This window comes from Heloderma suspectum, chromosome 15 (assembly GCF_057233095.1).
Source record: "Heloderma suspectum isolate Gila_16-S chromosome 15, 16-S_ref, whole genome shotgun sequence".
Classification (NCBI taxonomy): domain Eukaryota; kingdom Metazoa; phylum Chordata; class Lepidosauria; order Squamata; family Helodermatidae; genus Heloderma; species Heloderma suspectum.
Genome location: NC_139472.1, coordinates 18,827,069 through 18,852,498, shown reverse-complemented (window position 1 = coordinate 18,852,498; position 25,430 = coordinate 18,827,069). Strand labels below are relative to the sequence as shown.

Below are 25,430 nucleotides of genomic sequence, written 5' to 3'. Positions count from 1 at the left end.
GCATTCTGTTCATGTGGTTGCCCATAGAAAACCCACAAGCAGGCTGAGAATTCCGTTCAAACGCCTAAGCCCTTTTTCACACTCAACTACTATTTTGAAGTGTTCATTTTAGTTACATTGTGAAAAACAGTTCAGATGGGGGGTTCCTGTGGTTTTTATATCTAGTTTTTGGAGTACATGATGCTTCACAAGCAAAAAAGAAAAGACAGGACCTGATCTTCAAAGTACATACAACCTAATTTAGACAGTGGAGAAGACAACAGAGAGGGGAAAAGAAAATATGTGTGTTTTTTTCCAATGTTTTGCTGTTTTATAACTTGATCCTATGCATAGTTTAGTGCATGGGACTGCAGTCTTAACATTGCTGATGCCACATTAATCTCTTAGTCTTTAAGGTGCCACGAGACTTGTTATGACTTTGTTCTATTGGGCTAACACAGCGGCTCCTCTGGAATTTGCCAGCCTCAATGGCAAAATAAAGTGCCGCATAAGCACGAAGGAAGAGAATGCAAGAGCCAAGGCAATAACATTAATGCCAAAGCTGTGTCAAGTGCGACACGCGCAATTGCATCCACGCCCCCTGCATTTTGCCCTGTTCCTGACATGCATGCTTTGGAGTCCGAATCATCACCAACAGACCACAGCTGCATCCTCTCAGGCAGTCATCGGAACAAAATAATGTGGAGGCGGAGGAGTGTATAAGACGTCTTTCCAAACAATGCCCAGCAGCCTTCAGTGGGGCATTCTGCACACGCTCAAAGGCACTCCTTTCCAAAAGCTGCCTCCCAGAGGATGGCACTTTGCATGCGCTCAGAGGCTCTGTAGCTTCGGGTTCTTTTGTAGTCATAACGGAATGAAAGGCTGCTGTGCACGTGCGTATTTGGGTTGACACACACCTACACGGAGCAACAAGAAACGTCCACAAAGGTACAGTAACACTTCAGGTTCTCAAGCGAACGTGCAAGGCCAGGAACGGGGCAAGGCACCATAGAGATGAGAGGCTAGAGCGACGCCACATTCAAAACTTCCGTTGAAATAAAATGTTTTATTATAGGCAGCGCGATTAATAGGTTTTTGTTTCCTTGCCTTAAAAAAAAAAAAAAGGAAAAAAAAAGCCCACCTGTAGAGCGCCCTTTCCCATCTTTGCGGCGCCGGAAGTGACGCGATTTCCCGCAGCCCTGGCTCCGAGGCCGGCCGCTGGGGCTGAATTTCCGCTTCCGGGTGAGAGGTGGTCGCCATGGCGGTGCTGGCTTCCAACCCTAACAACCCCGTGGTGTTCTTCGATGTCACGATAGGAGGCCAGGTAGGCCGCGGGGCCGGGCGGGGGCGCGTGGGAGGAGAAGGAGGGGGGGGAGCCCCGCTCTTGGCTCTGACGCTCTGTCCACGCTCAGGAGGTCGGCCGCATGAAGGTGGAGCTCTTCGCCGACGTGGTGCCCAAGACGGCGGAGAACTTCAGGTACGCCTCGCGAGGCCTCAGCGGGGGCTGCGTGTGGGAGGGCCATAGAGGCGTGTGGCTGGAGCGGCTCTTCCGCCCCCGACTCCCGCGCTTCTCGCGGGGGCTTCCGCCCGCCCCGAATGGGCAAGGCGAAGGGTGCCGCTCACCACCGAGGTGGCGTGGCCTAGAGCGACGCCCCTTTGCCCATAGACGTATGGTAAACTGTAGACTGAACCGCGTGGCTGGCTTCCGACCTCAGAGGAGCGCTTCCGTGTGCTGCCTCTTTTGCAGAGAAACCCGAGGTCTGAATGTGGCCGTGGTATTTATTTATTATTATTGCATTTATACCCCGCCTTTTTTCCTCTTGCAAGGAGCCCAAGGCGGCTTACATTGCCCTCCTCCTCCTCTCCATTTTATCCTCACAACAACAACCCTGTGAGGTGGGTTGGGCTGAGAGTCTGCGACTGGCCCGGAGTCACCCAGGGAGCTTCCATGGCCGAGTGGGGACTAGAACCCGGGTCTCCCGGCTCCCAGTCCAGCACTCTCGCCATAAGGCTCCCCCCAGGGAAAGGGAGCCGGCGGAGAGAGGGGCCCCTGGGAATTTATATCCCCACACTTATTTCGTGTGGGGATATAAATCCATTTTATATTTTTTATTTCAATTTATGTTATGAACATTTTGATTATATTTAATTTTATATACATTTATTTTAATTTATTTTGTAGTGGCCAGGAGTTGGCAATATGTATATTATACACACCCACAGACACACACACACACACATATGTAAATATAATACCCATTTCCCACTCCAAATAAGATCTGGGTAAGAAAGAGCAAGAACTCCTCTCTTTGCTGATTCCTGTTTGTCTGCCGGCAAAGGTGACTTGTCACATCTGTGTTAATATATTGCATTTCTTCATGCGATTTCTATGCTCAGCTTCCGCCCCCTGAGGACATTTAATGGAGGCTTTTCAACGGAAACCAGGAAATGGCAGGTCTACTAGTCCCCCTCTACTCAGCACTGGTTGGGCCTCATCTGGAGTGCTGTGTCCAGTTCTGGGCACTGCACTTGAAGAAGGATGCAGACAAGCTGGAGAGGGTTCAGAGGAGGGCAACAAAGATGATCAGGGGACTGGAAACAAAGCCTGTGAGGAGAGACGGAAAGAACTGGGCATGTTTAGGCTTGAGAAGAGAAGACTGAGGGGAGAGAGGATAGCGCTCTTCAAGTCCTTGCAAGGTTGTCACAGAGAGGAAGGCCAGGATTTCTTCTCCATCATCCCAGAGTGCAGGGCACAGAATAACGGGCTCAAGTGACAGGAAGCCAGATTCCGGCTGAACATCAGGAAAAACTTCCTGACTGCTAGAGCAAGACGACAATGGAACCAGTTGCCTGGGGAGGCGGTGGGCTCTCCCACACTGGAGGCATTCAGGATGAGGCTGGGCAGCCATCTGTCAGGGATGCTCTGACTTGGATTCCTGCATTGAGCAGGGGGTTGGACTCAGTGGCCTTGTAGGCCCCTTCCAACCCTACTATTCTATGATTCTATAAAGTCATTTATTCATACATACTATTTTTTTTGTTGTTTTTTGCACCTTCAGCGCTCTCACATTCCTAGGGTATCTAACAGAAATGTCATAGAACTGTATTCGGTATAATAATTAACATAGCAAATGCATACAGGAAGCCATGTGATGGTTCAGCCTAGAGATTTTACATGTTTGTGAGTGGTTCTGGATGAGGCTTTTATGCCCTGGCTCATTCACAGAATTTTACAGATCTTTCTTCCATTTGTAACCCTCCTGTGTTTTCCCATCACATCTTCTGTCTTTCTTTCTTAGCGGAAAACATCCATTAAGGGCGCAATCCTATGCATGTTTAGACAGAAAAGCTTCCTACAATTCCCAGCATGGCTGGCTGGGGCATGCTGGGAGTTGTAGGTTGTTTTTCTGTCCAAACATGCATAGGATTGCGTCCTAAGGAAGAAAAGATGGAATAGCTGCACAGTGTCCTTTGGTTAGTAATGCTAGGGGCCCTCTGTCAGGAAGCACCCATGACTCTGTACGTGCTCACATGCACACACACACACACACACACTGGCAGAGAATGCTGGCTTTTAATTTGATACTAGAAGTAAAGCCTTGTAAGGCCCCAGGCCTGTAAGCAAGTTAACAGTAGTTTAGAGAGGCTTAGAGATCCATAGTGCTCTCTGCTTTGGTTCATTATTAAGTGCAATTTCCCTGCAAGTGGGCTCCTTGACTTGTAAGATGAGTCAAAGGCCGATATGGCCGCCTCAGCACATTCCATGCTAACGAGCTCTGGTACCGTTTATCTTATCAGAGTCTCGGATGTGTCTGGGAAGTGGAGCTCTGTTTGTCTTAAAACTACAGGTGTCTGTGCTGGGAATATTCTGATAGTCTTGCTTCTGCCAAATATGTTGCTAAGCACTGTTAGGCTATGCTGGGAAAGTTGCAGATGAACTCTAATTAATGCTTGCTGCTGCCATGCTGCCTCACTGTTGACATGTATGGTATAAAACCCATCTTGCCCCGTGGCTCTGTGTTCAGAGAAGCTGTCTGATCCAACCATGGGGTATGCCTGTGTGCTGTAAATACTCAATGAAGTCTCCTTGTAAGCAAACCTGGATCTGGCTTATCGCTTTCTCGGCACCTCCAAACCTTAGCAGCCCACGGCTGGGGCATACAGGCCTCTGTGTCATGGCTGATCTTTTTCTATCTCTGTGCCATAGAGATAAAGGAAAAATAGGGGCGCATACTGTTGCAATCATTGGTCCTTTTCAACATGGTATTTATCATCGTATAGAAAAACAATTTAACAATTTATTGTCCATCCTTCTTTCTGAATGGGAAAGCCACCATCTTTACTGTTGTTCCAATATTCAGCAGAACTTATCATAGAAATCATAGAATCATAGGGTTGGAAGGGGCCTACAAGCCCATCGAGTCCAACCCCCTGCTCAATGCAGGAAGCCCGATTCCCAGGCGGTCTCCCATCCAAATACTAACCAGGGCTGACCCTGCTTAGCTTCTGAGATCAGACGAGATCAGGCGCATCCAGCCTTTTGAATCAGCCATTCTTGTGAGCAGATTTAATTTATAGCTGTTTTCTTTCTTTTCAGGCAGTTTTGTACAGGTGAATTCAGGTATGTTGGTTCTGTTTATCTCTGAAAAACAATAAGTATTCGAGCAAGCTGGAAAACCAGCGGCACAGGCTGAGTTCCACAGGAGTGATACGTATGCATGGGATGCTGTGCGTTCCTTTGTTGATTACGCTGCAGCAATTCTCACTGTCAAGGTGACAAGCCGTTTTTTAAATGAAATGTTGGCTTGCCTCTTTGGTGACGTGAAAACACCAAAGAATGGCCTGGCTTTGCAGATGACTCTTTCCTGCATGTGTTCATAATTTCTTTGGATTATTATTATTTTTTTAATCTTCAGTCACTGAGAGTGCAAATGGAAAGTCTCAGAAGAGAAACTCACACTGAATTTATTTTTATTTTATAGTGGCCAGGGGTTGGCAACTTGTTTGGTCTGTTCAAACCTTGAGAGTTAGAAACTTATTTAAAAGTATAAAACCTCTGGTTCTACTGAGGTCATGGTTTGCACAAATGCTGTGTTTTGATTTCTGCCCCAGCTTCCCCACCCAACTTACGCCCACAGGAGGCTATTTCTTCCATCTGCGTCACACGTGGGGTTTTTTAACTTTAGCCTAATAAGCAGTAAATATAACTAAAAGGCCAGAGTATCTATGGGCAGTATTCTGGGATGTGGAGACTGGGGCACAAAAGGGCACGTCTGATGTGTAATTTTATTCAGGCTTGGAAGATCCCAAGGAAGCAAGAAGACCATGGAGAATGGGGGCTTGCCCCGTGCCCGCCCCATGGCATGATTGGTGGTCGACTCAGTGGCACTCAGGTTGGGGAGAACGGCTAAGCTGCTTAGCTTCAGCCAAGGCAGTCTCAAACTGGCCTAAAGGAGTGGGCAGTGGTGGGGAGGATGCTGCATCCGTCCTGGTCACTTCCCACCCCTCCTCAAGGAGGCCGGTCTCTGCCTTGGTCACAGGAAGCTCATCCATATGCAGGCAGTGAGCTGGAAACTTCAGTTGAGCTTCTGCTTTGCCTTACATCTGCCTTCCCCAACCTGGTGCCCTCCAGTTGTGTGAGACTGCCACTCCCATCATCCCCAGCCAGCGTGCTCTTTGGCTTTATCCCAATAAGTCATATCTTCCTGCATCCCCTCACTAATGGTACACAGCTGTATCCACGCCGAAGATCCTTTAGGTCCCCAGTTCAAGGACCACTACAGGGCACAAATGGTTTGAGGACTGTGAGGATGGCAGTTCCTGTCCTCTGAGATCATGCTCGTTCTCTCTGTCTCCTAGGAAAGATGGTGTTCCTATCGGTTACAAAGGCAGCACTTTTCACAGGTACGTTGCTCATTGGACTCTTGGAGCAAAGCTCTTGGTGACTAGTAACTTCATAACTTTTCATGTTAGGCTGCCCTTGGAGCTAGTGGCAGATGGGATGCTCGCTGGCAGGCAAAGCAATGTTTAGACCAGCGTCTGGGAAGCTGTGGCCCTCCAGATTATGTTGGACTACAACACCCATCAGCCTTGGCCATTGGCCAAGCTGGCTGAGGTTGATGTGAGTTGGTCTTCAGCACCGTTTGAAGGGCCACAGGTTTCCCCACCCCGGTCCAGACTCTGATGTATGAAACCACACTTTTGGCAGGTGAACTTTCATAGTTAGGTTGGGCGGACCCTAGTTCACAAGAGAAAAGTCCGTCTATCCCTGTGTCCTGCTGTGGCTGTATCAGGCTCAGTGTTAGTTTAACCTAAGGGGCAATCCGGAAGCAAGTCAGTAAGCAGGCAATGGTCAAAGGCACAGTTTTACCAGTCAAGAAGGAGGGTTCCAAACGAGAGGTCTGAAGAGCGGCCAGGGTACAAACACAGATAAGCAGTCAGATACAGTACACAGTCCAAGAAGCAGAGTCAAGCAGGAGTCCAAGGTCAGTAGCACAAAGGTTCAATCACAGACCAAGTTCAGAAGTATACAGTGCTGGAGCTGGTAGAAGATGTTGTTTCCAGCAATGGCAGGACTGATACTGAAGGCTTGTGTTGCCAGAGCTTCCTGAGCCCCACCTAGGGCTTAGCTGTGGTTTGTTTCAGGCCTTGCTCCTGAGGAGTCTATTCCTTTTGAGGAATCCTTCCTTCTGTTCGAGCACTTCTCCCTAAGGGAGCCCTACTGGCCTGCCTCTTGAGGCAACAACACTTTCTGGGGCTAGGTGGTCACACAACCTCTGCCTCAGAGGCAGAAGTCCCCCCCCCCCCTTTGGGATCAGAACCATGGTCATCTCCCGTGAAGGCCCAGGCTCCTCCAGGTTTCCTGCCATGGGTCGCTCGCTCCTTGGGATTGGCCATCTTTGGGATCTCTAGCTTAAAAGGTAGAGCCATGGGGGCTTTGTATGTGCTTACCCTCATTCTCCCCACCCCGCTCTGGCAGGTATCCAGAGCTCCCTGTCTGCTCCATGCAGCCACCCTGACTAGTAGCCATCGATAGCTCCATCCTCCTTGACTTTATCCAGTGAATTTAAAGCCCTCTAAGCCAGGGATGGGCAGAAGGTCGACCTCCAGGTGTTTTGGACTTCATCTCCCAATTCCTGACCACTGGCTATGCTAGCAGGGGCTTCTGGGAGTCGAACTCCAAAACATCTGGAACACCTTCTGTCCACCCCTGCTCTAAGGCAGTGGCCATCAATGCCATCTCTGTGGCAAGGAATTCAATGCCACCTCTGTGGCAAGGCAGCCAGGAAGGCTTTCTCAGGGTTCTTCTTGAATAACTCTCTATTTACATTGGAAAACGAGACTTAGGGCGCAATGCTAACTAGCTAGGTAGCCGCCTATCCAAAGCACAGCAGGAGAGGCACGGGGGGATCGTTCCCTCTGTGCCTCTCCTGCCTTGCTATTTTTTGCTAGGCAGCTGTTTTCAGCTGTCTAGCGGCGGGGGGGCCGACCGGGAGTGGAAGCTGCCGTACGACACATAGGATGTGTCATACAGGCAGTTCCGCTCTCCCTGCTCTGGAACGCCCCCCAGCTCCAGCCCTTTTCAGTCGCTCCGTACTCCTCTTGCGAGCGCAGAGGATGGGGCTTCTCCGCGCTGCCTCCGAGGCAGTGCGGACAAGAGGGGCAGTCGGTTTTCTGGGAACCGACCTTGGAGCGTGGACTCTGAGGTTGGTTCCCGGAAATGAGCCTATCCTATGGGCCACTAGACAGCGTCTAGCGGCCATAGGATTGCTCTCTTAGGCACAATCCTATGCATGTGTAGACAGAAAAAATGTCCTACAACTCCCAGCATTCCTCAGCTAGCCATGCTGCCTGGGGAATGCTGGGAGTTGTAGGACTTTTTTTTGTCTAAACATGCATAAGATTGGGCCTTTAGGCGGCTCTGGGAGCGACGCCATGAATAGCTTCTACAGTCATTCAGTGATGGAAATACCGCTGTAAGCCCTCTGAAGTGCTAAGGTCTGTGATGCCAGCAATTAAGGGCAGCCAGCCGGCAGGGGTCGTCTTGCCATTGGGCGACTGCAGGGCCACTGAACGATAGGCAATCAACTGGCACGTCTGCCAAACCAGTGTTAAAGAGTAACTGTTTTATACGTCTGGTCCACAATCTCTTTATTTCCTTTTAGGGTTATAAAAGATTTCATGATCCAAGGAGGCGATTTTGTAAATGTAGGTATTCCATTTTTCTTGCTTTTCTTTTTGTCATTCTGCTTTGCTCTGCGTTTAGGTGAGGAAAAATGTGGCGTTCCCTCCTAGAATCTATATTTGTAATTCTCTCCGCCAAATGGTTTTGTTTGCATTCGGCTAAATTTTCGCTAGTGGGTGCAACCTCATCTCCCCAGGACAGTAGACCCCTAATGGAGACTACAGAAAGTTTTGTGTAGTCCCCTTAAGTGTCACAAAACAAATAATTAATAGTTTGGCCAGACATATTTAGCTCGATGCCTGAATATGCAAGCCTCGGGGTCGCACAGGTTACTTCAGTTAAGGGAAAAAACTATGTCTTTGATTTAAAATAAATGATCAGCCCATGCCTACTTCTGGAAAAGCTGCATTGAACAAAGAAAACAAAAACTCCCTCAGTTATTACAACTCCCATTAAGTTGTCTTTCCCCCTAAAGACATAGTTTATTCTAGTTTTTGCTATTAATTGGGGGAGGGGCTCTGCAGGGTATTGGAACCCCCCCCCAAATTTATTCCCTCCCCCCCCGGTTTTCTGGCTTTTCAGCAGTTATTGCCCACAGACTCTTCACAGCCCATAAGGGCTAGAAACTGCTTTTTAGAGAGGGAAGGAGAGATGGATTTCTTGGAAGCTAAATTCTGCATTCTATACCGTATGAATGAAGACATACAGCTCTTCTAATGCTCCGATCAGGGGATGAAGAATTAGGGCTTTCAACATTATCTGGAATAAAGACCTAAAGTAAAGATATCTGATGTGAGGTATTGCTGTTTCACATAGGTCTTCTTGTTGTGTGAGCCGCTGCACTATTGGGCTGGAGGGAGGACGTGTGCAACGTCTTTGTGAGGGCAAACCTGTGGCATACTGAAAAAAATGAAATGGCTTTGTAGGCCATAAAATTCTGTGGTGTTTCAGTTTTGGGAAATGGCTCAGATTGAAGCGTGTTGCACGAGGCTGTGTAAGCAAAAAAAAAAGCGCACCAGGCGAGATGATGCAACTCATGGGGTGATAAAGCCGTTCCATATTGTGTCAGCCTGCTGATTGTCCCAGAAGCACTTGAGAAAATATTGTTTGTTTGACAGCTGAGATTAAAGTTAACTAACTTTGCTGGCACTTGGCGCTTGCACTGGGCTCCCAGATCACCTCTGTGCAAGTCTCAGAGCCTGCCTTTGAGCCCTGCAGTCATTTAGGTTTCCCCTCTGTGTACAACTGGGCAAAGTCACTTGCTTTGGGCAATGGTCTTCTGACTTTTGGGGAATGCCTTGCACGTCACTTCCCCTGCGAAGCTTCTGGGGAAACCCCAAGGTTCCCTGGAAAACATTTTGAAAGCCCCTGTACTGAGAGGATGTGGGCTTCGTGAATTGCTTTTAAAGAGAAATTGTACAACGCTTCACCCTTGCAGGAAGCCACGTGCATGAACACGCACACTCACACACACACACAGATTGAGACTGCGAGTGCAGAATAAACTTGCTTCCCCCATAGCCTTAACCACCAGTTTTGTGCTTTCCCTGGCAAGGTGGTGGTGCATGCTCTCATAAGCTCCTGGGAAGGAAAAACCCACCTATGTTTTATTTCTTCATGCAGCACATTAAATTCTGTGCTCCTTTCTTAGAAGGAGGCATTATTTTTATTTTCTTTTTAATTATCAATATATATTACATTGTGTATGTAATATATGATTTCACATATACATATATAATTTCCTGGATAAGATATCTATCTATCTATCTATCTATCTATCTATCTATCACCAGTTACCTAGGGAGGTGGTGGGCTCTCCCATACCGGAGGCATTCAAGACGAGGCTGGACAGCCATTTGTCAGGGATGCTCTGACTTGGACTCTGGCATTGAGCAGGGGGTTGGACTTGATGGTCTTATAGGCTCCTTCCAACCCTACTATTCTATGATTCTATCTATCAGCCATCTATGTCTGTCTGTCTATCATCTATCTATCTTATCCAGGAAGCTTGTCAGTTGTTAGTCATCTTCTCATTCAGGAATTGCAGGGTTTCCTGGGACAGAATTTGAAAAAGGACCACTAAGGATATGTTGTTTGAACCAGGCTCTTCCCCTTCTTGGCACCCTTCCACACACACCTCCTATTTGATTGGCAGGATATTTACCAGGCTCTGCTTTCTCAAACCATGGCCCCTTTACTAGATTTCCCACACATAGAACAGCAGCTCCAGCTCTCCGGGGTATGCATCAGTTTAGGGAGTGCCTTGTAGCAAGAAGAGGGATGCTTCTGTTAACTAGAGCCCCTTGTCTCTTCCTCCCTTCAAGCACTAAGGGCACAATCCTGTGCATGTTTTTTAAAATTTATTTGCAACACAATAACAACAAACAAACAAGACCCCCCCAACAGGGAGAAAAATCATATCATGAAACATATTAATGTACAGTAACTTGAGCACGCTCCGGGAGAGAGCGCAGGACAGGAAGGCCTGGCGTGCTCTGGTCCATGGGGTCACGAAGAGTCGGACACGACTGAACGACTGAACAACAATCTTTATAGGGAAATGAAAGGAAAAGAAGGAGAGGGGAGTAAACACAAGGAGGAGGAGTAAAAGGCTTAACATTCCTTTTCAAATATGTATGTTCATATAAGCAGTCCATAGATCTCAATAAGCATCCATACGACTTTGGCGGTTGTCGGAGCCAAGCATAGCAAGAGCAGTAAGATCTTCAGTCCATGGAGTAATAGGTGGCGGGTGTTTTTCCTTCCAACCTTGGAGTATGAGTCTCTTTGCAACTGTAAAGGCTCTCTGTATCCCCTTCTGCTGTCCCTCTGTTAATCCCCGTGCTGGCTGGGGAATGCTGGGAGCTGTTGGACCTTTTTCTGTCTCAACATGCATAGGATTGTGCCCTGAGCTGCTCAGGCAAGGGAGTTAATCTCAAGGGTTACTTGGATGCAGTGACTGATTGATTGATTGATTACGTCTCTATTCCGCCCAATAGCCAAAGCTCTCTAGGTGCTTCACCAGCTGTATAAGCTTTTTTTGCACATTCGGCTGGTGCTGGAAATCAGGATGGTGCCACTTTGCACTGCGGGCAGGTGTCCATGCGGATCCTGTTTTTTGGGTTTTTTTACTTAATTTTTATTCTACTTTTTATCTTTATAAATGAAATAAAGAATACCAACAACATAATCACCACCTAGAGTTTCCAACGTTACAGTATTCTTGGGGACACTGCAACAACCAGAAAAGCAAAAAAAGAAAATATAAAAGGAAAAGAGAAGGCAAAAGATGAAAGAACAGGAAAACAAAGGGAACAAGAAAAATTATTAAGAGAAAAGAAGAAAAGGAGAAGATTACATATTACAGATAAACTTCAAGTATCACTCTATTTAAAAGATTATACCATTGCCAGTATTACAATTCAGTACAGCCTAGGTAATCCATCTTATTTCAGTAACATATCCTCAGATTTATAACAAAGAAACATGCTATGAATTTTCCCCTAGCCATAAAATGCTTTTCAGCTAATATATGATGATAAAGCTAAAATCAACCAACCAGAAATATTACTAATCATAGTCTCAAAATAATAATAATAATAATAATAATAATATAATTTAAAAAAGAAAATTATTAAGGATAAAAGAAAAAACAAAATCAACAACAATCACTAGTATATTTTATACTTTCTATATTTTAGATAGTATTATTTCTAAATATATATATGAGTGTGTACATTTCTATATACAATAAAAACAACGAAGGCACCTTCAAGGCTAACACGCTGACTGTGTTCAGAGAACACACTGTGGCTAGTCGTGAGTTACTTAAACCATGAGGAGCTGCGGGCACCATGCTGCGTATCCAACCCCTGCATGTGAACCTGGCAAGTGTGGGTTATGCGAGGGCTAAACAACCCTCGCATAATCCTAAAACAAACCATGGATCCCTAAAACAAACCCTAAAACTAACCATGGATAACCCTAAAACAAACCATGGATAACCCTAAAACAAACCCTGAAACAAACCATGGATCCCTAAAACAAACCCTAAAACAAACCATGGATAACCCTAAAACAAAAACCATAGATAAACCATGGATAAACAACCCTAAAACAATCCATGGATCCCCTTCCTGGTGTTCTTTTTTCCCTTTCTTACAGTTAATGATGACTGTATAGTGATACATTTCACAATATGAATTTTTCCCTTGGGGGGGGTGCTATTTTGGTGGGTTTGTTTGTTGTTTAACCCTCGAAAAACCCATGCTTGCCAGGTTCACATGGCATGACAGTGTTGGTTAAATAACCCACGGTGGGCTGTCGTGCCGTGCAAACGGCCCCATTTATTCTGGCCATAAAGACTCTTTTGTTACTCGAAATACCCCACGGTGGGCTGTCGTGTCGTGCAAACAGCCCCATTTACTCTGCCACGAGACTCTTTGTTACTTTTGCTGCAACAAACTCGCACAAGGGCTCCTTCTCTGGATTTTTCTGGATGCCCCCTTAAATGAAAGTCTCACTGTATGTAGCAGGGTTGGTGCTACAGCAGCTGTCCTTAGCCTGATGCCTGCTAGATATATTGGATTTCATCTGGAGAGCAGCAGGTTGCAGAAGGCTGCACTACACCAAGTCTTTATTTTTGATGAGAACATAAGAAGAGCCCTGTTGGATCCAGACAAGGGTCCATCCAGGTGCCCCTCCTGTTCCAAGCAGTGCCCAGCCAGATGCCTCCAGGAAGCCCCTAAGCAGGGCCTGCAGGCAGCAGCTCTCCCATGGTGCCTCCTCTGCAAATGGGCATTCCAAGCTCCTGAACCTGGAGGCTACATTTAGCTATTGTGGCTTTACTAGATCTGCCTTCCATAAATTTGTCTGGTCCCTTTTTAAAGCCACCTAAACCAGTGGCCCTCACCACAATTTGGAGCAACGAACTCCCTCCATGAAAGTATGTGTCGTTGTTTGTCTACCCGTTTCATCAATTTCCTTGGATGTCTCTGGGTCCTAGTTTCATGAGAGGAGGAGGAGAACAGCTCCCCTCTCTCCACTTTCTCCACAACATGCATAATCTTATACGCCTCTGTTCTGTTCTTCCCACGGTTGTCTTTTCCCTCGCCTGAGCTAAACGGAGATGGGTGAACTGGTCTATTTCTAGTCTATGCCAGTTACATGTACGTTCACCCACATACCCATTTGGTTCCGATTCCACGTTAATCTTCTTCTTTTCTTTTTTTTTAAGTCCCCATGAAAATTCACATTGGAACACACATTTTAAAAGTATTTTGATGTGTTATTTTTTTGAACAGAGAACTGCCACTATGTCGGGAAAGTGCAAAAGCCAGGGGACAACTAGGTTCCAGTCCGCACATCTGTCTAGAAAGTATGGGTTAGGTCAGTTCGTCTTGGAATTCACAGAGATCTGCCCTGAAAGGCGGCCAAGAAATATTTCAAATAAATAAAAATAAATAAAATAAAGATCGAATTCCTCCAGCGCCCATGAAGCTAAATTGCCCGAAATGCCAGCCTTTCCTCTTTGGGAAGATAGTCCATCCCTTTGATCATTTGCTGGTTTATGTCATATAGTTCTGCCTTCCTGGCTGACCTACAGGAAGCCTGATCTTCTAGATGTGTTGGACTACAGCTCCCATCCTTCCCATCAGCTTGGGGAAGGCAGATGTAGATAGTTGATGTCGATAGGATGTAGATAGTCTCTCACACTGGAGAGCCAGTGTGGTGTAGTGGCAAGAGTGTTGGACTAGGAGCTGGGAGATCCGGGTTCTAGTCCCCACTCGGCCATGGAAGCTCACTGGGTGACTTTGGGTCAGTCACACACTCTCAGCCCAACCCACCTCACAGGGTTGTTGTTGTGAGGATAAAATGGAGAGGAGGAGGATAATGTAAGCCGCCTTGGGTTCCTTGCAAAAGGAAAAAAGGCGGGATATAAATGCAATAGATAGATAGATTAGATAGATAGATAGATAGATAGATAGATAGATAGATAGTTCTTTATGTGAGGGAGCTCTTGAAAACTATGACTGGTGCAGTCCAGAATTCTGCCACCTTGTTCTGCATAATGTGTTGGATGGTTCTATCTATGTGATTGACGCACACGCACTCTGGCCTCCTCCCTCAGAGGAGGGGAAGAATGGGAGGCACACGTGAGATGAGGAACATAGATCGGGGCACCTCTCCAGGTTGCCTCAAATCACCTATCAAAACTGGGTCTTGTGTATGTGTCTCTCTCATTAGTAAGGGGGAGAACACACCGCCATTCCGAAGAAGCAACTTTACAGCAAAATCCTGTGCAAGTCCTGCTGTGTTCAGTGAGGCTTATTCCCAGGTAAGTGTGCATAGACTTGCCTCCCTGTGGCGGGAACGTCTGCCTGGTGGAACTAAGTGCCTGCCGCCTTTCCTTCAACAGGGAGACGGCACTGGAGTGGCGAGCATATACCGGGGGCCCTTTGCAGACGAAAACTTCAAACTGAAGCACTCGGCTCCTGGCTTGCTGTCCATGGTAAGCGAACGGGTGGAAAGGATCGGGGCTGAGCTGCCTGGTTACTTTACCTCCATGTTAGCAGTTCTCTGCATCTTTTAGAACAGTGAGATGTCGCTGTATACATACTGCCCCGCTGGCTGGGGCATGCTGGTAGTGGTAGGCATTTTTCCTGTCCAAACATGCATAGGATAGTGCCCTAAATCTTTATTTTCATAGAATCATAGAATAGCAGGGTTGGAAGGGGCCTACAAGGCCATCGAGTCCAACCCCCTGCTCAATGCAGGAATGTAAGTCATTTTTTTTTTTTAATGCCGTAAGTTTAATTTTCAGTACACAACATTAATAAATGCATCACATAGAGAGGGATGTTACTTCCTGAGCTTTCCAATGCTTTAAAAAACTGTTAACTAAGGAGTACAGTGCAACTGTAACAGCTCAAAGTACACTAAAAACAGAAGTATAATAAATAACCTTCACCAATGGTACAATATATAAAAGACTTAAGTGTAGTGGCCATTCTTCATATTCATCATCCGTATGCAGTAATAATTTCTAAAATTGTATAAATACACATGTTGTATTTAAAGGTAAAAGGTGAACCTATTCTAGCAGGCAGAGTTAGGATAACCTCAATTCAAATCCTTCTAGCTGATTGGATTTGTCCTATATCCTGCTCCTTCAATATCAATACTGATCTTCAAAAATTGCCAAATTTTAATACTCATCTCGATTAAAAAGGGACTGAATTTTTGGAGTACAGTTTTCCATACAAGTGGCTTCAATGTTGGTCCAAGGAGACCCTGTGTTCAACCTCACCTACTTGGGAATGACAGTTTCTGGGTGACCTTGGGCTGCTCACACACGCTCGCAGGGTGGCTTATGAGAGTCCCCCCTCCCCAGCTTCTTGGACAACAGAGACCCTTCCGACGTGGGAATGCAGGCTTCCACATAGAATCCGAGTGTGGACACAGCCTCGGTTAACAGAAGGCCGCGTTCATCTCCACCTCCTCTTGCTAGGTTGGGGGAGGGCATACTGTGCGAAGCGAACCACTGGAAACTGAGCAGAGCAGCTTAGGGGTGAGGGGAAGCCCTGGAGCATGCCAGTGGCGGAGTTAAGCCGTAATCCTTGGCATTAGTGTGGTGAGATAATTTGTTGGCCGGGCTTCCTCCTTGGCCAGGCTCGGAAGCAATGGTTCCGAACTGAAGCTTTGGAGGGGGAAAGGCCTTGATGATGTTTGGAATCAGGGTGCAGAAGGGCTGGTCTTGCCTGTATTTGGGGGAAACGGACCTCCCCTGGAGAAGCTGTGGCGAACTCCCTTGGGAGCCATCGATTTACTGTGTGTGAAATCTCCACTTGTAGTGGGATCTGAGCTGGTGAATCCCCACTGCACACCCTGCCTGAAACTGCTGCCCTTTTCTCAGGGGGCTGACAGTCCACAAATCCTCCTGTAGACCTTTTCTGCCACCCCCAAGGTGGATCTGCAGGCCCTGGCTGACACATGCAACACAAGGATGTAGAGTGGATGTTGTCAGAAATGAATCTGAGCGTGTGGCGATGTCTAGCAGCTCAGATTCAGACTCAGAATGGGAACAGCAAGAACAGAGGGAGCACCTTCCCTAGCGAGTCCAGATACGGCGAGACTTTCTTCCCAAGACCTTGACACACAGGTGGCCCAGCCCGAATGGCTCCCCCCTTCCTCCACTATGAGAACTCACGTTTTGGAGGGAGAGGGGGAGGAGGGCGAGGGGCGTGACTAGAGGGACACTAGGGTCCCTCGCAGAGCGAAGGGGCAAAAGTTAGGGGCAGGGCTCAGACGCTCCACCGGGTTGGCCAACGTGGGAGGGAGTCACCCCGAGGGAGGGGCATCCCTGCGAAGCACTTCTGGCCAAGAAGTTCTTGCCCAGACTGCTGGCAACTTCTGTAACTTCCAGTTTGCCTCCTCTGTTGATATTCCTAGATGTGTGGATTAGCTGGTTCTCTGCAGTCGGAGAGTTTCTTAGAATCTGCATTTGTAAAGAAGCGAGTCCTTGACTACTAAAGTGGTGTTGGCCTGAAGCCTAGTTTCCTGGAGTGTGTTGATTGCAAAGGGGGAGGACGAAGGAATACCACAGATGTTTCCATTTCAGAAGGCATTTTACGAACACTCCCTTCACCCCCCCCCCCCACATAAAGATCACCTTGCAAGAAAGAAACTCTTGTGGGCTCAGCTAAGGCCTTAATCCAGGGATGGGGAAGCTGTGACCTGTGGAGGTTCCCCATCCCGCCCCCAGAGCTTTGGATTTGTCCAGGGGGCGGGGCTTTGCCCCACCCCAGAAGGAACCCTGTTATCTCCGACCTTTGGGTTATCACCGATGTTGGAGATAACTGTGGGGATTCCCCTGCATGCCATTTCCCCTCCCAAAGGGATGCAGGTGATGTGTACATCTGGTGACTCGACTGGTGCTGGGAGGAGCTAGTTTTTGGCTGTTTTTACTTGAACGGAGGTCTTGACTTGGGGGAGCATTACCCCCCCCCCCCAACAGTGCTAAGGTAGTATATAGTCCAACTCCACTAGGATTCTGGAGACCTGTGCTGTTGAGCATGCTGGCAGGGTTCTGAAGGGCTACCTGGAACTGTGAGGTTGGGGAGGACCCAGTTTGAAATGCTGCCCAGGTGGAATAGCTCCCTACAAAGTGCCAATTAGCTGACCATACTGTGGTTTTCTGTTTTGCTGGGAGTTCTTAACATAAGAATGCCCTCAAAGATGGGGTCTCAGCCCCCTGTATTCTGCCACCTCTTCCTTTTGCATGCACAGGCCAAGGCCTCTCAGTTCATAGAATCATAGAATAGCAGGGTTGGAAGGGGCCTACAAGGCCATTGAGTCCAACCCCCTGCTCATTGCAGGAATCCAACTCGGAGCATCCCTGACAGATGGCTGTCCAACCTCGTCTTGAATGCCTCCAGTGTGGGAGAGCCCACCACCTCCCTAGGTTCCAGTTAGCAGAGTTTGGGGGGCTTGAGAGGAGCTGAAGTGACTGTCCATTTTGCCTCGCTCTGAAGGGCGTTGCTGGGTGGGTGGGGAGTCCTGTTTGTGAGCTCCGCCGCGCCTGCTTGAAGGCACCAAGGCCACCTTCATAGCCCAAGGCGGCCCGCTTGGAGCGGGGCTGCCGAGACGAGGCCCCAGGGTCTTCTCACAGCCCTTGGGGCTCCAGGTGCCCCCCGCACCACGACTAGACCGTTTTCAGGGCAAGGAAGCGAGGCCTTCAGGTGCAAGGCAAAGGGGCCGGTCTGCCCAGGGCTGCCCCTGTGTTGCCTCCACGTCAGCTTCTCTCCTGACCCGCTTGAAGTGGGGACGAGGAGTGGGCAGAGAGTGGGATTAGCGACCTGTGGCCTGCAGCAGTAGCCTCTGCTCAGTGGGACATGTATGAGGGAGATAGGTAAGCTGGCAGGATGGGCGAGGGCAGCGCCATTGTTACAGGAGAGTTTTGGAGGGCAACTGGAGGCATGTGGCATGGAGGCACATGACATTAAATGTGTGTGTTTGTGTGTGTGTGTGTGTGTGTGTATATAGAGAGAGAGGTTTAACAGCACAACAGCAAAGCCACAAGGAGACTCTGGATGCAGTCAGTTCTAAGAGAAAAGTTATTTATTTATTTATTACATTTATATCCTGCCTTTTTCCTCTTTAAGGAACCCAAAGCGGCGTACATAATCCCCCTCCTCTCCATTTTATCCTCACAACAACCCTGTGAGGTAGGTTGGGCTAAGAGGCTGTGACTGGTCCAAAGTCACCCAGTGAGCTTCCATGGCTGAGTGGGGACTAGAACCCGGATCTCCCGACTCCCAGTCCAATGCTCTCACCACTGAATCTTAAAAAGAAAGAAAGAAAGATGTTTTGAGCTAAATGTTTCGGCTTTCAAGCTACTGACGAGGGCGGAAGCTGAAACATTTAGCTCAAAATATATTGCATCTGTTTTGGATGGTTTCCACCCTTAAAGGCTGCCTAGAAATAATTTTAAATAAAAATCAAAGTAAAAAATAAACTAGAACTGTAAACTACAACGGGTGTTCATCATTTCCCTCCCTCACTGCCATGGTCTTGGCAAACTCCACCCCGCCTCTGCAGTTGTGTTTCACCCCAGGAGGGAAGCTGGTAGTGCGGAGAAGGGCAACTAAAATGATCATGGGGCTGGAGCATCTCTCCTATGAGGGAAGGTGACAACAGCTGGGATTGTTTTGCTTGGAAAAAAGGAGGGTCAGGGGAGATATGATAGAGGTCTACAAAATTATGCACGGTGTGGAGAAAGTGGACAGGGAGACATTTTTCTCCCTCGCTCAAAATACTAGAACCCAACGGGGTCATCCCATGAAGCTGATGGGTGGGAGATTCAGGACAGATCAAAGGAAGGGCTTCTTCACACAGCGCAGAGTTAAACTATGGCATTTGCTACCACAGGGTGTAGTGATGGCCACCCATTTGGATGGCTTTCAAAGGGCAAATTCCTGGAGGAGAAGGCTATCAATGGCTACTAGTCCTGATGGCCATGTGCTACCTCCAGTACCAGAGGCAGTGAGCCTATGTACACCAATGGCTTGGCCACATGCAAGGCCAAGCCATGTGTTTAATGTCACGTGCAGTTCAGCTCTAAGGTGAGGAGTTGGGAGCTGCAGTTTTGCTCAGACTTGGAGGGGATCGACGCTGTGGCAGGCGAGCTGTGGCAAGGTGGCGAATCCAGATGCAGCGGTGACTGGTGTTTTCGAGGAAGTCACTGGCCAAAGTAGCCCCATCAAATCCAGTAAAAACTGTGGTTGTGACTGTCTGAGCATCTTGCAGGGTGGCAAATTGGACCCCCCCCCCAATTATTTTGAGTTTGATGCCCTTGAAATGAAATACTTTTCATTTCTTTCTCCAAATCAGAGCTGTTCTGCCAGTAAACATAGCATGCACTGGTGTGGGTTTGGACAGGACAAAGGGTTTCATTTGTCCTCTTGTGTGCCCTTGTCCGTGTGTGACTCTCGCGCCAAGAGGTACTTTCCCTTCCTTGATTTTGTGTGTGACTTTTTTGCCAGGCAAATAGCGGCCCGAGCACCAACGGATGCCAATTTTTCATCACATGCTCCAAGTGTGACTGGCTGGATGGAAAACATGTTGTGTTTGGTGAGTACTTGCAACCTGGGTGAGGGCCAAGATCCAAAGAGCTACTTCAGGCATCACCTTGGGCTGATGAGGAGTTTTGGATTCTTCTGTGCCCCGCTTCCTTCGGAACAACAGCCTCCACCCTGCAATACCCACCATATCGCAGTCTGTTTTTGAAAGATTCCTCAGTTTCAAAATTGTGTGGGCAGGGGGTGCTTTTGTTTGAGAAATTCGGCATCAATGCCTCTCCATGCCACCCCCCCCCCCTCACTTTTGCATGATTCTTAAGGTCCTTTGCCTTCGGGATTGCAGTGGTGTGGTGGTTTTACCCTCCCCAGCCCATATTAATTTTTATGTTTACATAATTTCCATCATTTGGTCATACGTTGACATAACCCAGTAAAACAGGGTACGTAGTCCAAGTTTCAACTGATCATGTTAGATTACAAAAATCTAATAAAGATTGCCCAGGGTTTTTTTTTAGCAAGCATTCTAAAATATACAACTTTTTTGTATATTTCTCTTAACACCCGTCATTAAAGTTGATACCAAAACCTGTTTTTGTATGTTACCTTAACCACATATTGACACCGGGAATCTTTTGTTGTCACTGATGTTTATGTATTTATTATTTATTAATAATACTTGTATACTGCTTGATATAACAAAATCCCTAAGTAGTTTACATTCCAAAGTATTGAAAATCACTTTTAAAAAACTCAAGTAACTGCTACAGCAAAAAAAGATAAATAGGTCAACAGAAACAATAAAAACAATTAAAAAACAGGAATAGAAAACAATGAAATAGAGTGGTATCACTGTAATCAATATTAAGCTGCAAAAAGCTTGCGGAAACAGGTACGTTTTCAGGAGGCATTTAAAACTCACCACTTTGGGCCGGTTCGCACGACATGGTGGGCTATTGTAGGTTATTTAACCCACAGTGACTCACGGAGTGCGCCAAATGTGTGTAGCCGCCATTTTGAATATGCAACCTGCAATTGGGGCTTGTGCCATGTCGTGCGAACCTGGCCGCTGTGGATTATTTGAGGGTCAAACAACCTTTGCATAACTCTACTACTAATCAAGGGTCATTCAAGGGTAGTTTAACCCTTAAATAACCCATGGTGGCCAGATTTGCACAACATGACGCAACCCCAACTTGGTGGTTCCGTATTCAAAATGGCAGCCACACATATCACACAGCTTATTGTGGGTTATTTAGGGTGCAATCCTGGATAGGCGGTTGCCTTCAAACTCAGAGGCAATCGCCTATCCAATGCAGGGCAGGAGAAGTGCGGAGGGATCATCCCCTCCATGCTTCAGCTACCCTGCATTTGTGGCTAGACAGCCAATTTCGGCTGTCTAGCTGCAAGAAGGCAGAGCGGGGGAAGATACATAGATACACCAGTATTTCCGCTTTCCCTGCCCTGGAACGCCCCCAGGAATGCCCCGTTTTCACCGCTCCGCACTCCTCTTCCGGGTGCGGTACACGGGCCTGTTCTGCACTGCCTGCAAGGCAGTGCAGGAGCAGGGGAAGGTCGGTTCTCCAGGAACCGACCTCAGAGTGCAGACTCCGAGGTCGGTTCCTGGAAACCAGCGTATCCTATGGCCATCTAGCCACTGACTAGCAGCCATAGGATTGCTCCCTTAACCCATGATAGCCTGCCGTGTCATGTGAAGCGGATCATTTTCTGCCTTCCAAACCACACAGGGGAGGGATATCTTGCCTATACATTTCTAGCAGCTGTTGCCTTCTAAGTGGCAGCGTTATAAGTATGCCCACTAAAGTTACTAGCCTCCATTTCCCTGTAGGCTGTGGAGGGAGGGGTATCCTGCTTGGATTTCTTTTTTGCCGACAGCGAGTATGCAAGTTGTTATATACATCAATACAGGCTCTATTACATATCATAACAAAAATGTCTGACCAATAGCCTAGAACCTTTCTTTCTTTCTTTCTTTCTTTCTTTCTTTCTTTCTTTCTTTCTTTCTTTCTTTTCTCTCTCTTTCTTTCTCCTTCCTTCCTTCCTTCCTTTAATTTCTAATCCACGAAATATCCCACATTCTCTCTCAATGCTTTAGCTGCCTTTTTGACTACCCAGGTGGCCTAACCCCAGTCTCCCTGCCATTCCAATCTCCGTAACCCTTGTTCCTAGCCAAAATAAAAAGGGGGTGGGCAGGACATACCTGTTGGTACACATTCTCCCTTCCCTCTTGTATTGTGTCTTTTTCTTTTTAACCTGGCAGGTAAAATAATTGATGGGCTCCTCGTCATGAGAAAAATTGAAGTAAGTATTTTTGCTGGAGGTGTTCCTATTGTGTTCATTTGTGGGTTCATTCACATGTGTGCAACCTGATAACCTGACACAGAATTTGGCAGCATGGGAACCTTGGCTTTCTAAAGCAACGTTCTAGCCCTCATTGTGGTAGAATAAAGCACAGAAACATGACGATGTTGACTGTTCAGGGTTTGAGCGGTTGGGGTAAGGCTCTTTCTCATTGATTTGGCTGTCTTTCTGACTATCCAAGCCTTTTGATGAGTCTGTTGTGTAGAGCAGCCTTCTCATCCCAGTGCCTTCCAGCTGTGTTGGACTAAAACTCCCAGCATGCCCAGCCAGCATGGCCATTGGCCACACATTGCACAATGTTGCCACACATTGTACAACTTTGTTAGGTACATATTTGTATCTGGTAGCAGAAAAAAAAAGTTTATACCGTAGAGACCAACTGATGGCACTTGTGAGAAATACCTTGAAAATGCCTAAAAAGTGATACAAGGGGCCAAAAAAAAGCATATAATGAATGATTGTATCAACATTTCCAGACCCACAAGGGCAAAATTGTTTTAGGCCATCTAATCTTAATTATCTAAGGGCACAATCCTATGCATGTTCGGACAGAAAAACGTCCTACAACTCCCAACACTGGGAGTTGTAGGATTTTTTTCCATCTAAACATGCATAGGATTGTGCCCTTAATATCTAATCTTAATACCCCTTCTTGGTCACCCCATTCCTTGATGAAAGAAAATTCCACAGTATGTGACAACTTGAACCCGGGAATAGAATGAACTGTGCAAAATCAGTAAGGTCTGCAGAAGTGGGACATAATCTGACCTGTTATAAACCTGATTCCTATTTGTCTGCCAAGCCCAGAATTCTCTGTTTTTACTGGCAGCGGCTCTATGGGCTCTCCCATCACCTGAGACTGACCCTTTTCACTGGAGTTGCTGGGGATTGAACTGGGGACTTTCTGCATGCAAAGCATGTGATCTACCACTGAGCAATGGTCTCTCCCCTTGCCACATCTCTCTCTAGCAGAGTGGTCCAAGTTGAACCTTTGGCAGCCTTCCACAGCAAGGAAATCTTCTTTCTTCTCCAGGGTCTGGACCACAATCTGGAGAACAGAGACTCATATAGCATTCTGTAAGGTGGTCAGGCTTTCATAAAATTGGAGGCACCTGCCTATGAGAGCATCAGTGTCACAGAGCATGTGTGAGCAAGCGTGGCCAGGGCATTACATGCAAAGCCCAAAGAGTTAAAGGCAGACTTTACAGGCCACCGTTCCCAGTTTTCAGGTGAGGGGTGGGAAAGGCTGGGCGAGGACACCGGCTCTTCCAGGGACTGATGCTAACCCTAGTCTCTTGGTTACGGTGCTTTTTCCAGAACGTGCCCACCGGTCCAAATAACAAACCCAAGCTGCCAGTAGTGATTGCCCAGTGCGGCGAGATGTAGGGAGAACCTCAGGTATGTACCTACCTTCAACTATGTGGCTGAGGCAGCCGCTGCCTGGCACAGTGATTCTGCTGTTTGGGGAGAGAAGTATGCAAAAGGCAGGGGTAGGTTTGGGTAACGTGGGGAGAGAAAAGAGTAGGTAGAGTGGCTCTTTTGCAAGACACGGTGCTGTGTTTCTTTGCAAGTGTAGAATGCTTCCTAGAAATCATAAGATTTCATCTTGTATAGAATGTAACCCTTACGCATATTTCTCGCCCATATGGCTCAGAAATCATGTTTTATGTGTGTATGGCAGCTTTCCCCAACCTGGTGCCCTTCAGATGGGTTCATTCCCAGCCAGCATGGCTAACGGAGTCACTACATACAGGGTTTCCAGTGGTTGAGCTTGATGGTTCACTCTCCCTTGCAGCTCCTTGGGGCCCCCTATGCCTAGTTGAACAAAGTGCATAAAAGAAATAATAAATGCAGAAAACACTATCCAAAATCATGCTCACTTGTTTACAGGATTCAGCTTCTGTTGTTGCAGTTTGGGTCAGCACAAAATTCTTCCTCTTTAAGGCAAGCACACACGTGGCCCTGAGTGGCAAGCACTAACTGCCAGGATAGAGAATCCAGCCACAATGCATCTGTATTTGTGGGGTGGAATATATTATGTTTCTGGTACAGCTGTGATGCTATGACTAATTCTTGCCTCTTCCCAATTCCAGGTTAATCTCACCTCATCTTGGATCACCACCATTTCCCAATTGCTCCATACTTGCCTCCTCTGGTGCCTCATCCCTCCCAAATTCCAACTTTTTTTTTCTCCTTGTAAATAAAGGGCTTTGTTTAAGTGTCTGTTTTTCCATCAGACTATCCACAGAATCACCAAATGGGAAGGGAATGGAAGGATTCTCTGAGCCACTTGTGACATCAGCAAAGTTCCTCCATAAAATCAATTGGGACCTATGGGGTGCTCCTGTTGAGGCTTCCAGCAATGCCCGCTTAAGATATTCCCGTCAATTCTCCCTTCATCTTGGTTTTCTGTCCTCGCCCCCAACAGACCACTGAGCATGCTGTCTTGGGTTTATTCCTCCTTAGGGCTCCTTGCTAAAAAAATGTTTTTGTTCTTCTGCAAATCGTAGGGTTTGCCTGAACCAGTTGCTATTCATAGAATCATTGAATAGTAGGGTTGGAAGGGGCCTACAAGACCATCGAGTCCAACCCCCTGCTCAATGCAGGAATCCAAGTCAGAGCATCCCTGACAGGTGGCTGTCCAGCCTCATCTTGAATGCCTCCAGTGTGGGAGAGCCCACCGCCTCCCTAGGTAATTGTCATATTGCTATAACAGGAAGTTTTTCCTGATGTTCAGTTCAGTTGGAGAACCATGCACTATTTTATAACAATACTTTATCTTGAGATGTGATGGCCCCTGTTTCCTACTAAACAGAAGAAAGAAAGAAGACCATCTGAGAGGCTAGCAAGAAACCCTGTGTGACTTCATAAGCTATTTTAGTGCAAGTGTTGGGCACTTTGGTGTTTGGTCAATGTGTCCCCAAAAGAACAGAGCAAAAATGAAAGCAGTCCTTCAGCACAGTATGATTTTTCCTCCTTTGTGTGTAGCAACGATCATTTTATTTATTAAATAACTCCCTGCCCTGCCTTTCTATCGAATAGCCTGAAGTGACTAGCAAACAAAAAAAAATAAAACTGATGTCATCGGTACATCTTAATAAGCCACAAACATAAAAAGCACAGAAGTCAGCAAAACAGTTTAAACAACGACTGAACAACAACAACAGTGGCAGATATGATGTGTGCAACAGGCAGCTCAACTGCCACATTTCCAGATGCCATCTGGACTTTTTGTCCTGGTCTTCTGTCTTTATGCTGATTTTCCAGCAGAAGCTAAGGGGGATGGTGGGGGGAGAAGAGAAACAATA

General features: G+C 47.1%; 1 protein-coding gene across 1 annotated transcript; it reads left to right on the top strand.

Annotated features, from left to right (window-relative positions):
- Positions 1–1,213: 1,213 nt before the first annotated feature.
- Positions 1,214–25,150, top strand: PPIH (peptidylprolyl isomerase H). Its single transcript, XM_084821955.1, has 10 exons — positions 1,214–1,303; positions 1,392–1,456; positions 4,577–4,600; positions 5,839–5,883; positions 8,145–8,187; positions 14,583–14,675; positions 19,708–19,795; positions 22,022–22,062; positions 23,440–23,520; positions 24,216–25,150. The coding sequence occupies exons 1-9, from the start codon at positions 1,238–1,240 to the stop codon at positions 23,506–23,508; spliced, it is 534 nt and encodes a 177-aa protein (XP_084678081.1). The 5' UTR covers positions 1,214–1,237; the 3' UTR covers positions 23,509–23,520; positions 24,216–25,150.
- Positions 25,151–25,430: the final 280 nt, after the last annotated feature.